Source organism: Papaver somniferum, chromosome 2, assembly GCF_003573695.1.
Source record: "Papaver somniferum cultivar HN1 chromosome 2, ASM357369v1, whole genome shotgun sequence".
In the NCBI taxonomy this organism is placed as follows: domain Eukaryota; kingdom Viridiplantae; phylum Streptophyta; class Magnoliopsida; order Ranunculales; family Papaveraceae; genus Papaver; species Papaver somniferum.
Window position 1 is genome coordinate 40,977,803 of NC_039359.1, and position 14,650 is coordinate 40,992,452.

General features: G+C 36.7%; 1 protein-coding gene across 2 annotated transcripts; it reads left to right on the forward strand.

Moving 5' to 3' along the window:
- Nucleotides 1-2,576: 2,576 nt before the first annotated feature.
- Nucleotides 2,577-7,978, forward strand: LOC113347447 (cleavage stimulating factor 64-like). 2 transcript variants are annotated; one of them, XM_026591104.1, is made up of 10 exons: nucleotides 2,577-2,862; nucleotides 2,988-3,066; nucleotides 3,861-4,035; nucleotides 4,497-4,530; nucleotides 4,612-4,856; nucleotides 4,939-5,016; nucleotides 5,761-5,796; nucleotides 5,891-6,400; nucleotides 6,850-7,197; nucleotides 7,516-7,978. In XM_026591104.1, the coding sequence occupies exons 1-10, from the start codon at nucleotides 2,826-2,828 to the stop codon at nucleotides 7,639-7,641; spliced, it is 1,668 nt and encodes a 555-aa protein (XP_026446889.1). In that variant the 5' UTR covers nucleotides 2,577-2,825; the 3' UTR covers nucleotides 7,642-7,978. The 2 variants fall into 2 exon arrangements, with proteins under 2 accessions (XP_026446889.1, XP_026446888.1); XM_026591103.1 differs by having other exon boundaries at nucleotides 2,579-2,862; nucleotides 7,513-7,978.
- Nucleotides 7,979-14,650: the final 6,672 nt, after the last annotated feature.

Here is a 14,650-nt window from a genome sequence, read left to right on the forward strand (position 1 = left end):
TCTCTAGCTCATCCTCATCGTCTTCGGTTGGGAGAGGATCGAAGCTTAATTGTTTCCAAAAATGATCAATATCCTCAAATGGTATGATACCATCCTTGTACCGAAGTAGGTCATGGAGGCATGGAAGTCCCATAGATTTCTTCATTGTACAAACACACTCTTCCTCCAAGGTGGCGCCTAATGTCTTGATCAAATCCACTTTTTCATCAACAAGTCGATGCATAGATGGGAGACTCTATAAGTTAATTCCCGTATACAATTAGTACCATAATTCTTGTGTCTAAACATAAGGTCATGCTCGAACGCGGTTTTAATTCTCACAACATCACTTTTGAAATATTCATCAATTGCATCAAAAACCGTGACAAAAGTGTCAACACAACCAAAAAGGTTCTTCTTCAACCGATAATGAGCCGACTCTACCATACTTGTGGCTTGGTTGTCGAAGTGTTTGTGCCGATTTGTGAAACAAATCACGAACCTTTCTTTATTAGGTTCCAACACATCTTTGACCAAGTAAGTAATGACATCGGGGTAGGCGGTCTTCCAATGCTTAATAAGTCTTGTACGTGCAATCCAATATAATAACTTGTGGGAAGCATAGAGCCAATTGGGCACATTCCGGGTGGACAAGGAAAAGGTGTGTGACTTGACCGAAGTCATCCAACTTCTTTTGGCAAGCGTAGTTATTCTTCACCCCTAACCACATTACTTGTTGCATCACCATCCTACCTTGCAAATTGAGTATTCTAATCTTTTGTCTTGCATTGTAGATAGTTTGCATAGTCGACTTGTTATTGTTGTTGTCCGCCTTCAATTTGCTAAGAATCCTAGAAGGTGGCAAACGTGCTCGTGTCATTTTATCCACTTCTAGCATCTCGTCGGGTTTGAGTCGCGCTACTTTCGCATGTCCATGAAGGTTTTTGGGACGTGGGTGGTTATGACGACAATCCATATCTTTATTCATTATCCAATATTGATATTCTTTGTTCATGGAATTATTCTTGAGGTTGAAAACGATCTTTGAAAGGGCAATTTCTTTTCTTCGTCTTCGTCCTATTCTTTCTCCCGGTCTTCCCAACGTATACAGTACCCTTTTTAACCTTGCTAGCGCCGGTTCCACTACGCTCACAAATCATTTCAAACCGATCCTATCGGCTTTGTTGTCCTTTAACTAGTACACAATTTATCTTCATCGCGTATTCCTCAAGCCAATCCAGAACTTCTGGTTTAGTTTTCCATATTTACGTTCATTCCAAAACAAGTAATTAGTAAGAAAAACTTTGGAATATTCCGACAACATTAAGGTAAACAAAAGGTTCTTACATACCAAATCATTTTGGAAGTGATCCTTGGTATCCTCGTGAATTATGTCTACTGGATCAGGTTGATTTTCCATGGGTCCAAGCACGATCTACAAAGAATATCACAAGGTTAAACACTAGAAAGGGAATATAATAACAAGGTTCGGCGCATTCGATAATCACATTATGTGCCGAACTATAAACATCTACAGGTTTTGGCTTATACGATATCCTCAATATGTGCCGAACCACAAACAATATTTTAACCCAAAAATTTACAAATTCATGTTCGGCTCAGACTATAATCATATTATGTGTCGAACCTTAAACATAAGAGGTTTCGGCTGATACGATATTCTCCATATGTGCCGAACTAATAACAATATTTCAACCCAGAAATTAAAAAATTATGTTTGGCACATACGATTTTGGATATGTAAGCCGAATTAGTAATGATTCTATTCCGGGCTAATCAGGATTTTGTTCGGCTTACTATGAAACTTTCATATAAGCCGAACTAGTGTCTAGCAAAAGGGTTGGAATTGGAAATTATAGGTTCGGCACATGCAGTAAACAGATTCAGTAAGCCGAACCGTTCATCAATTGGTAGATTCGGCTCATAGATGTGAGCCGAACCTCAACCTGTTTCGCCGAACCATGATTCAAAAAACCTAACATTTGATAATTGAGAGCTCTAAAAGTGAGATTGAGCATAAGATATAAGTGTACCTGTGTATTAGAAGCATTGGGTTCCTCATATATGTACTCATCATTTGGATTTGGCTCATAAAAATCATCATCTTGAGTTTGTGTTTGAGTTTGAGTGGGTGTAAAATCATTCTCATAATCTAAGAAATCAGCCATTTGGGAATCATTGGTGTAGTTGATATGTATTTTCCTAGGTTTTTTATATGAATTATGACCCTCCTCATCCTCCATTGAATCAAGAATTAAAATTTTCTCACTTTCTCCTTCTCTTTCTCTCCTTCTTAACCAAACCAAAACTTTGATTTTTTTTCCTCAAATTTTTCATTTAAACAACTCTTATAATTCTGAAAATTATTTTAATCACTAAACAAAATATTTAATCACTAATCAAGATTATTAACACTAATATGTAAAGGGCAGATTTGCCATTAAAATTTTTTTGGGTTAAGGGGTTATCTGATTTTGCTATTTCACAACCTTTTTTTGTCTTCGTTCAGTATGCCTTGGAAGATTTTGGTATGCCCAATATCACGGTTCATCCAGGGAACCCCAAAATTGTTAAAAACCAGAATATAACCTTTTTCCTTACAGAAGAGGGAAAACAAAACTGAAATTTAGAAACTCTGGAAGTAGCGGCAGTAACCCAGCAGCAGCAACTTCTTTCCTTTTTTCCTTCCCTGTCTATTTCTCATTCTCCTTCGCTATATAAGAAGATGAGGACCAAATATTAGAACAATTAGAATGCCTAGAGCTAGAAGAAAAAAAATTCAACCTCCTATTCTTGTTTCTGTAACTTAATTACTACTAAAATTAATGGCTACCAGCAATTCTCAGCACCGCTGCGTTTTTGGTTCGTCTCTCTCTTTCTTTTTTCAATTAATTAAAAAACCCAAATTTTGTTGCTCATCAATTTTTTGTTTAGTAATTGGATCCAGTTGATTGTTAAATTTGTGTTTTTTATTATTGAATTTGCAGTTGGGAATATACCGTATGATGCAACTGAAGAACAGCTTGTACAAATCTGTGAAGAAGTTGGTCCTGTTGTATCCTTCAGGTAAAACCCTAGATTTTAAATTTTAAATTATTATTTCTGGGTTTTTTAGTTTGGATAGTACTTAGATGGATTTGACTTTGATGGGAGTTTATTAATTTATAACAATTTTGGTGCTATAGACACAATGAGGTTCCATCTCACTGTTAAAAGGATTACTGAACTTAACGATTCAGATTCTGAACCCATAGATTGGATTAGGGTAATTTATATAACTAGTGGTTCTATTGTAACCAAGGGTTCAATTTTTCTTGGGACATAGTCCTTGTCTAGAGTATTTACTGAGCTAAACAACTTAGCATTGCCACAAACCACTAATCTTATTCAAGAAGCTACCAAATTTTAGAGTTAGTGGTCTAAATCTGTATAGACATTCATAGAAGAGTAGCTTGGACATTGTAATGTTGAAGTTATCCTGACTAACTGAAACTAGAATCAGAGTGGTTAAGATTTAAAAAAATGTAGGAAAATTCAGATTGGAGGTTAAAACCTTGAGGCGAGATTGAATCCCAGCTTGCCCAACAAAGCAAAGAAGCTGGGATTCTGTAATCATGTGCTATCCCTGGATGTTCTATACACTCTGGTTATATCTAGGATGCCTAACCGATTTTCCTCTAAAACAGCTGAAAGGTTAATATGCACATGGATCATGGTGCTCAATATACGAATTTTGTTGTTTTTTCTACTTGAGAAAATTGGGGAATGTTTTATCTTTGAAGGATCTGGGTTCTATTTCTTTTCTGCAGTATTCTTCATCAGCTGTCTATGTATTTATATGTGTTTGTATAATCATTCAGGTTAGTTATTGATAGAGAAACCGGGAAACCCAAAGGGTATGGTTTCTGTGAGTATAAGGATGAAGAGACTGCTTTAAGTGCTCGTCGTAATCTTCAAGGGTATGAAATAAATGGTCGCCAGTTACGAGTTGATTTTGCTGAAAATGATAAAGGTGCTGACAGAAACCGCGAGCAGGTATGGCCAATATATCACATAGCCAATTTGTTTGATATTCCTTAATTCCTTTACCCCGAAGTACTAGACATACCAAACAACACTTTTGCCAAATGTAATAGATGTTCAATTTTAGGTAAACAAGTCGATGTATGAAAAGTTGATAGCACTGGTCTCCTTGTCCAATTTCTTGGTATAATTAGAACGAAGGATCCTGGGTGTGGCTGATGTAATTAATTTATAAATAATCCTACATTCAGGAAGGTTAGAAGTGGTTTATACCATATGTCAACATGGAGGTCTTGATTGTTAACGAATCAGTTGATCACATTTATTTTTGAATTATTTTTTCTATGAGACCCTGACTAGGTGCTGAGGAATGACATCAAGCAAAATGTTAAAGTTTATCCAGTATACATGTTATTGTCTTGTAGTTGTTCTATAAAGACGATCTGACTCCAATTTGGCCTTCTGTTTTGCAGGGCCGTGGTGGGCCAGGGTTGACGCCAAGTGTTGGTTAGTTTTCTTCTCTCTGCTAGTTATATCCATTATTTTAGTCTTCAAACCACCTTACAGTTCCCTCTGTATCTTTATCAGATCCTCAAAAGCCAATAGGTGGCCCAGCTGTCATAGTCGATTCAGCTCTTCATCAGCCAATTGGGATCTCATTAGCTGCTACAGCTGCATCTGTCATGGCAGGAGCTCTGGGTAGTGCTCAGAGTGGTGCCATGTCCCAGCAGAATGGTTTGCCAGGTCAATTTGGTTTGGGCAGCGATCAGTTGACTCATTATCTAGCTAAAATGTCACGAAATCAGATGTTTGAGATTATGTCTGAAATGAAAGTAAGCAATGTCCACTTTTCTCTTGGCTTTCATGTCCCCAAAAGAATCCTATTTGATATCTGTTGTATAATTCTGATTATAGGTAATGGCTACCCAAAACAAAGAATTAGCACGGCAGCTATTGTTATCGAGTCCACAGCTCCCAAAAGCTCTATTTCAGGTATAGTTATCGGTTCGTTTGTTACTTGAACTTATTATCTTTAGACTGTAGTTGGTTTGTCATGGTTGTGCGTCATGCTTTGCATCAAACAATTGACTCTCCAGCTAAAGTTCACAACCAGTTGTCTCCCATCTCACATAAATACACTGTTTTCAAATGCTTAGAAACCACATTAAAAAACTGCGTCGATTTTTTTTCTTCTGTTTTATATACTTACTAGGTGTCCTTGTACCACACGCCATGGATGCACTACTGGACCTCATCCATTACATTTAGATTCAAAGTCTATAAAGTCAATCTGAACGTTTGATGGAAAACACATTCAAAAATTGTGTAATGTAGATTGTTGATCAGCATGCAAATATCTAGTATAATCACTTGTTCTCCATAAAACATGTGAGCTTAACCCCGTAGTATGTTGTGCATAAGCTAACCCTCTTCACCCTGAAAATGTTTAGTAGTCGTGTCTTACGAAAAGCTCCAAACAATAATAGAAGTAAATGACATTTGCACATGTAGGAGACTAGGAGTACACTGAGTAGGAAGTACTCCCACTTATTGTGTGTCAATTGAACAATGTCAATGTGTTTCCAGAGTTCCAAAATGCTTCCATTGCTCAAGATGTTTTTATTGCTATCTTCCTTTCCCTGTGTTTATTCTTTAATTGCACGTCATTACAATCAGTTCATTGCAGCATATTCACCAAGCTCCAACTGAAAGTTTCTCTTTTGACTTCGACTGCAGGCACAGATAATGTTAGGGATGGTGACTCCACAAGTGGTATGTTTTCTTTTTCCAGAAATTCTCTCATCTATGTAATTCTTGTTGAAAGTTGGTGGCAAACGAAATAACCTTACAATTTTACATGGTGCAGTTGCAGATGCCAAATATCCGGCAATCACCTGGTTCACTCTTGCACCCGCCTCCACTACAAGAAGGCATGAAGGACCACAAGTTAGCATTATTTCCTCCTCATTCGGGGAATAAAATGCCTCCTGGGATGCAAGAAGGCCATTTACCTTCTGTTCCTCAGAATGTCCTGGTGAACAATCAGCCTTCTTCTGGGACATATCCTCAGCTATCTATGCAACCTCGGTTTTCACATCCACAACAAACACAAACAGGTCAACATCTACCACAAACAACAATGTCAATGCAGCCTGGAGTTTTAACTGTTCCTTCCATGAGGCCATTTTCTGGTTTGCCTATTAGGCCACAGACTCAAGTTTTGGAAACTTCTACTGCTTTGAATCAGCAAATTCAACAGCCTCCTCTGCATCTTCGTTCGGTTGCACCAGCAAATTTAACACATAATACTTACCAAAATGCAACAGTTCAAGATTCATTTCTGCCCCGCCCTCCGTTATCACAACAAAATTTTCAGGTGCCAACTGCTACTGATACAGCTGACTCTTTTATGGGCTTACTAGTGCACTAAATCAATAAATGATGTTGTTTGTACTTATTTAGTAGTTTAGTAGAGAAGACTATTGAAAGCTTTCACTTATTTAGAACCTTTATGGTGTAGTGTGCTGATCCAGCCTTGGTTTGATTTTTTCCCAATAGACAGACAAAATAAATAAAATTCTAGTTTGCTTGATATTAGTGCCAGACGTGTTCTGCCTCTTTTATGATCTTTCTGAGCACTTTTGATAATAGTTTGTTGTGGGTTCTGTTTCTCTAAGCCATCTGTTATCAGTAGTTAACCCCTTCCAACACATACTTGCGTGCTATATTAAGTTTTCAGACTTTTTGGCATTGTGATCATTTTATTTCATGAATTTATACATTGTTATGCTTTTCTCCTAACCCTTGTCTGTATAAAAATTGCAGCCTAGCTCATCAAATTCAATGATGCGACCTAGTGTACCTGACTTAGCTAACAAATTTGCTGAAAGATCTGCTCAAGTTCCGGTTGATGCCAGAAACAGCACGTATCTAAACATGTCCTCGGGACCATTGGAGCAAAAGCGTAGGATGGGTGACACTTCTGATAATATGAATCGGCCGTCAAAGCTGGCGAGGTTAGAAGATGGGCAGGTAGTACGTAGTACGGTGAATCAACAAACATCTACGATAGGCGGATCGGGTCCAATCCAAGCTGTTGGAATTGGTTCATCGCCTGCTAACAGGATTTCAAGTACTGAAGGGATGCAGTATCCAGAGAAGCAAGCTCCTCAGGTAATATGTTTGTCTTGCAGTAGCTTCAACTTCACATCTGCCTCACTATTTCTTAAGCAAGAACAACTGGTACTAGGACATTGGCATACATAGTTAGCCATATGTGTTATCGTGTTACGAATGATAGATTGAAAAAGATGATTTTTTTAATGAGGAGTTCAAGGGTTTTAATTTCATTTATAAAGAGTCAGTCTACACCTAGATCAGTGTTTATCTTGTTAAATTGACCTTTACAAGCAGGTTGATCAAGTAACCCATTTGATACTTTCTGGTTTCTTGTGCTGATGTCTAATCATTTGTTTTTCTACCTAACAGCAGGCACCTGATGATGAGTCAGCCCTACTGGAACAAGTGATGAACCTGACGCCGGAGCAGTTGAGTTCTTTGCCATTGGAGCAGAGGCAACAAGTGATTCAGCTCCAAAAAATGCTTGCAAACAGGTGATTTAGGTTCAGAGTATTCTTCAACAAGTTTCAGTCGCCAAGGTTTCTGCTGGAGGAGTGTCTGATTTAGCATCACCAGCCCAGTGCAGCACTTCGGTTTTCAGGCATTCACGATTATTATTTGCTGGAAATGGAGCCATAGGTGACTACTGTTATCATCATTCCAAAATGGAAGAGATCGATTGCAGATCTCCATGTTGAGATTCTTTAGAAAATCACATGTTGTGATAATGTAACATTACGAGAGATTGTGAATATATTAATGAGAAAATAAGGAAAGCTCTGGGTTCAGTTCTTGCATTTAGGATAGGCAGAAGTGAACCCAATTTCGCCAGTAATACTGTTCGCCTGCTTTGCACTTTTTTATTCCCTTTTATGTTTCAGCTCTTTTTTTTAAAAAAAAAAAAAAAATCTATTTTCTTTCTAGTTTAGTTTTCTTTTCTGCAGAAGTGAAAAACAATAGAGAAATAGAGGGAACCCAGGGGTGTGTGTGGGGTGCACTTATGTATCAGTCATATCTCCTGCAATGCTGCCATAAAGTTAAAATCCCAATATGTATTTTTATTTTTTTTTGATACGGGAAATCCCAATATGTATTTGAACCCTTGTTTGTATTGACTTTCATCTCGTTGAATTCATTCTCTATCTCGGCTTAAGGCACTAGTCAGCTAAACTAACTTATTTGGATGCAACCTGGTAGTTCTGTCTGAAAAATTGGACCCTAAGCAGTCCAGATTTAAGTTGTCTTTCAAAACTTGTAACTTCAGCTTTAGGGAAAAAGAGCTTTCACTATTACATTGGCACATGTTTAACTGAGCACCATCTCATATCGAGCCTTTTCAGGCCGCTCAATTCACTTGCCATCTGGAAGCCCCAGCTTTCTATTAGGTCTATTCGAGTCCAGCAAATCTTAGAATTCTGTACAGCCATGAAGCTTGAGGACTTCCAAATTTGTCATTTCTGCGTGTCCTAAATGATGACAGTTTGTGACCCTCAGCTTCCTCAACGAGCGAATCATGCATATACCCAGGGGTGATCCTGTTCATATCTTTGGTAGGTCACAAAAGAAGCAGTACTTTCTGCAAATTCACCTGTGGTAATTTTATTTATGGAAATAGGCAGTATTTTATCTCCTAGAGGCTAAACCCTCAATTTTTGATATTCCACCAGTTTGTCCAATTCGTTCCACTTTATAGAATCAGGTTTATGGTCAGAATCATTAAAGCTTTCATATATTTTTAAGTTTAAAAGAGAAATTACCAAAAACAACTCTGTTCCGCTGTTTCAATAGATTTTTTTAGCTTGGCAACAACCCAGGTGATATAGGCCTACACCCAGGACAAAATTGGTCCCACGAGCTTCCAGTAACATCCATAGTACATGGTTTTCACTAGAGAATCGAAAAGGATTTGCATCAGTAATAGCCTCCGTAACAAAATAGGTTTGCCAGTGCACTGTCTAAACTGTAAAAGAGGTAAAAACAAACACTTCTACGTGGGGCCAGTCGCTGAATGTCAATCTCATCTCAAATTAGCAGTTTAAACTATAGACAAAGAGGAAATGTTGGCCTCGAAATCACACTGTCCTAACTGTTTCGAAACATAGGCAATTAAACCCCTGCAGGGAAAGAACCCTCCAATGCTCCAAACTTCAAAACCTGGCATTTCCACTCCCGCTGTAATAATCCTTCACCGTCACTCTTCCAGGCTTTTGTAGTAGCTTGACAAAAGTCCCTGCAATGTCCCGAAACCTTATTCTTTACTGCCGACATAGTTGCTATATCTGGCAACGGCACCTGACAAGCTTCTGATTATTAGTTCGAATACAGCTCCAGTTCTGCCGATCCAATAACACCCCAACATAATCAACTCCTGCAAAAGCATCCAATAGAGAAACCCATAGTATGATTAGTATCATATATCGACATTAGAAAACGTAATTTATAAGTTGTAATTCACATTTGAAAGAAAAATCTAGAACTACCAAGACAAAACTAGATTGTCTAGAAGTGTAATGGAAGGTCTTATAATTTCTATAGTACGAAATGTCTAATAGGGATTGCTTAACACAGTTGCAGTTTAAGTCCTAGATGGAGTCCGCGGAATAGTACTCCCTGCGTTATTTTTTAATAGGCTGGTTTTGTTCTTTGAGAAAATTAAGGAAATTAAGAGAACTAATCATTGAAAGTGGTCCTCATAACACTTGTCAATAAAAGAAGTGAAGTGAAATGGTTCTCATGACACTTGTCAGCAAAAAAAGTAAAGTGAAATGGTCCACATGATACTTGTCATCAAAAGAAAGTGATCCCAGAAAATTAAAGTAACATTTGACTTTCCCAGTTAGAAACCGGCCTATTTTTCTAAAATATTTATTTATAAAAAACAACCAATTAAAAAGGAACGGCCGGAATACTCTAAAAGGAATATTCTGGAGACAAAGAAGCCAGTTGTATGAAGCCTATAAATAGGTTTATATTTCTTCATTTGTAAACCAAGCTAGGAAGTGGTATTAAAAAGTGAGAGGTTCAGTAGAGTAAGATCTTGCTTAATATGTGAGCTCCTAGATTCTAGCTCGTACATCTCCAAGATGTCAAGAGTTTGTAATCTGTATCACTGTAATGTTTCCGCTAGCACATTGATTATGGCATATTTTCAACAAGAAATTAATAACCAAGAAATAGGAAGATAAACTCTATACATATATTTCTTCGCGATGTATCCCTAAGAAAGAAAAAAACGAGATACACCATCACAAAGGTAACATCCAAGATAAACTTTGTATCTCAGGTCTCTTATAAAAGCAATAAAAATGCATCTATGGAGCAAATGCAGGATATTTCTTAATAATGCACATTGGAACCCCTCCAGTATTAAACACCAATTCAGATGAAGTTACATGCAAATTTGGAGACAAATTTTCTGCCAAAGAGTGTTATGAAGCTCTCAGTTCACAAGACTCCTCAACACATTTGATTCAGGTATCTCAGGTCTCTTATAAAAGCATCTGGATCAAATTTGTACCTCCCAAGGTACAATTATTTATGTGGATGGTGCTACAAAATGCCATTGCTACTGAAGATAACTTACTTAAAAGGGGATGTGACATACAAAACTCAAGGTGCAGCTTTTGTAGAACGGAGGAAGAAACAACTGCTCACATCTTCTTGCACTGCACATATGCTTCAGATATCTGGAACTACTTCATTAAAGGCTTCAATCAGACATGGGTCCAGAACAAAGACATGGAACATCAAATGCTGGCATGGAAACAAAGAAGAGTGGGAAACGGAGGAAGGAAGATATGACCCTTATTAATATTTGCTATCATATGGGTGATATGTAATGAAAGAAACCAAAGGGTAATGGCTGGGAAAAGAGGAAGAGAAGCCAAAGTGGCCATTGATGAAGTCAAAAGCACCATATGCCTACGGACATCAACATCAAACTGGTTCAAATTCATACAATCCAGTCAACTCATAACACACTGGAATGTCATAATGGAAGGGAAAGTATAAATGTTTTTTAACTGAACGAGGTACTTAAGTAATCTATTTTCCTTTTTATTAATAAAATAATAACCTTTCCTTTTCAAAAAAAAAGAAGATAAACTTTGTATCATAATGTAACAAGAGTAAATACTAAGCAAGCCAAGAGAATTTAGAACTGGTTTTCGGCTTGGTACTTGTTTGTTTGGCTAATTATTTGGGTTAAAAAGCGATTTTTATAAAGAGAAAACCAATTGGAAAAAGAACACGACATTTGCACTTTATGCGACAACTGTTAATTTTGGTGGAAGTTAAAAACGAACCTTACACGTAGTTACAGCTTCCTTATCGATTCCACCATATTACCCTAAAATGCTTATTATACTAGGAGCATTCTACGATTTAACCAATCTAAAGAATCTTTCATTTGGTCTATCTGAGAACTACCGTGTCAAAGAAAAATCCTCACCTTCATCCAAAAATTTAACTTAGAACTCCGAATAATTAAGATACCTGAATATTTAACTTTGATTCACTTTGGATATAACATTGTGTATGTTCAAAAAAAACCACAGATGATTGCTACGGCTACGTTGTACATTAAGATTAATTTAAGATAATGTAAAAAAGAAAAAAAGAACTGTTAATATGCATACAAAACATAATATACTATAGATGCTATATAATACTCAAATAAATAAGCTAATAATTAAGTTACCTCCTTTTCATATGATCGTTTTTCATGAATGCTTTCTCTTGTTTTCCCTCTTATGCTTCTTATTTTGTTTGATAGCTTCCTCTGATTGATCTTGAACAACATAAGTACCAGAGTTAAGTGATACTAAGCTACCAACATAAGGTGCAATCTTAGGTTTATAACCAAAATCGATTATATCTTTTTTGTGTTTTGGGTCATATGAAAGTAGACCCTTATGATAATCTTGATCTAAAAGGATCACACCATTCTGAAAGAAATGTATTGGTGCCAAGAAAAAGGAAGCAAGAACTGTCTGTTGAGTTATTGTTCAAGTTTGCGGGCATCCAACTCAAAACCAATTGGCAATGAGTGGAGCGACCCTTCCATATTATATTTAAGTTAATTAAGCGGATTCTAGCGATGTGGGATTATTTTCCTTTCACACGCCCCCTCACTTGTAAGGCCAGTCACTGAGACTTATACGTGGACCTACGTACGAGTTACCAGTCCATCGGTAACAGGTGTACACAGGTAGTGACTAAATCAGGGGGTAACACCTCAGCCAGTATCGACACTGGCCTACACCCCGGGTGTACAAGTGACAAAATCGGTTAAACACTTAGGCCAGTAACTCGTCCTACACCCGGCGTACGCAGGTCTGGGTATGGGGCTTTGTTCTGATACCATGTTAAAGTCTGCGGGAATCCAACTCAAAATCAATTGGCAATGAGTGGAGAGGCCCTTTCATATTATATCTTAAGTCAATTAAGCGAATTCTAGCGATGTGGGATTATTGTCCTTTCACAGTTATGCTTACGAGCTTACTCCAATACTCTTTTGCTCCGTACTCCTTCATTACTCATATATCAGTATAACTCTTGGGATGGTGAGCAAGTACGCAAAGGCATCCTCCAGAAACACACAAACTTATATGCTGATTATCTTTGAAATGTTCATGTGGCAGCGGTACTTCCTTAAACTTTTCACTTTCAACCTGAAAAGCAATCAAGAAATTGGAGTCCGAAGAATATTTCATTGCAGTCCAATGTAAAGCTCCAAATACAAGTACACCAGATGGTTGAGCATAAATATAGCTATATGGGATGCTTGGGATCGAATGCCATGCATTTAGGGGAAAAAATGGTTTAGTCCAAAAGTCAGTCCAAATATATGATTTGGTCCAACCTGAATCATCTAGGTACAGATTAGTCCAAAATATGGGAAAGTACACTAATAACCCTTATTATTTACAATTTAATCCAATTATTTACAGTTTAGTCCACAATGACTCATGATGATGTTAGGGATTTTAAATAACATATAATAAATTAATAAAAAACCATTTATCTTTCGAACCGCTCATCCAAAATTCACAAACCTTATATATTCGAAAAGCTCTTTCCGAGATCTACAGAAAGAGTAACCATATGCCTATATAATTTTCATTTCTAAAAAAATGTTAATTTACAATAGTGTGTACACATTAAGTAAGTTATTTTTGACAGGGAATATATGCACTGAGTTAAAGTAATGCATACTGCATAATTGTTGCCTCTGCATGACCTCTAATAGCAATTAACGAATGACTTCTAACAACAATTAACGCAGATTCAACGAGACATCGATATACTTGTTTAGGGGTGATGTGATTGGTAACCATCTGCTTCAGTAATTATCCTTTATACGTTCTCCATCGCGAGTTGCTTATCAAATTTCAATTTTTCAGAGCTGCGGGAAGTTGATTGTTGAAAACATTGTAGATTTTATCACCACCTGGGCGTCTGCAACTAAATACGAATATTAAACAAAACAATATGAACCACTTTGTAAAGATAACAAAAAATCAGCTAGTAAAGAAAAATTATGGTTACATACATGTCGTCAAGATGTTCTTTGTAAATTCCATCAAAAGAAACATATAAAAAACGATATTCAGGTTAAGCCATCCCATAAGTCACCCCCAATGTACGAGATTCAAGTCCAATTGTCGACCATAATCATAGATTGAAAGTCAGGTCAAGGGTTTCATAATCCTAAAACTATGGTCAGCATCAAAAAGAAACAACATGTGCACAACCATGTACACATTAACAATAAACATCTGTACAACTATCTACACATGTTGGATAAAGAGTGAACCCTTTTCCAGACAAGACCAATAACTAAAATGAACTGAGAATAATTGTTCTGCACCATTTTGTTATCAGGCAAGCTCAAGCATAAACGGAGATGAAATGAAGTAGTTGTATTTAAACTCAAGCTATTGGGTATCATGCTCCTACAGAAAGCTTACGAAGAATCAAGACATTGTTTTACGTTAGCTTTATAATAAAATTTCAATTTAAACATGCAAAATTATGTTTATACTTCAAGTATCAAAGGGAGCTTAAAATACTTCATTCCTGAGCTAAAGCTATCATCGAAATTTGCAAGATATATGTTGATCAAAAAGGTTAAAACATGATGTTCTCTCCCTTACTTAATCATATTTATTTATTAAAAATCAACAGTTATACAATCACGTAAACATTAGCGATAAAAGTGTGTACAATTATGTGCACATTAAGAATCAACAGGTGTACAACTATGTACACATTAAGAATCAACGTTTGTATAACTATGTACACATTAAACAACATGTGCACATATACATATAATATTCATGGCACAATCCATAACGTTGCCAAGAAAAATATAGGACAATAACATATAACAGACTAGATTAATATTCATATACATAAAGTAGAAGTCACTCTCATGTCATAAGATATGATAACCATTCAATCACATTTTCTTTTAAATGGGTCGTAGAGTATTAATATATGACGA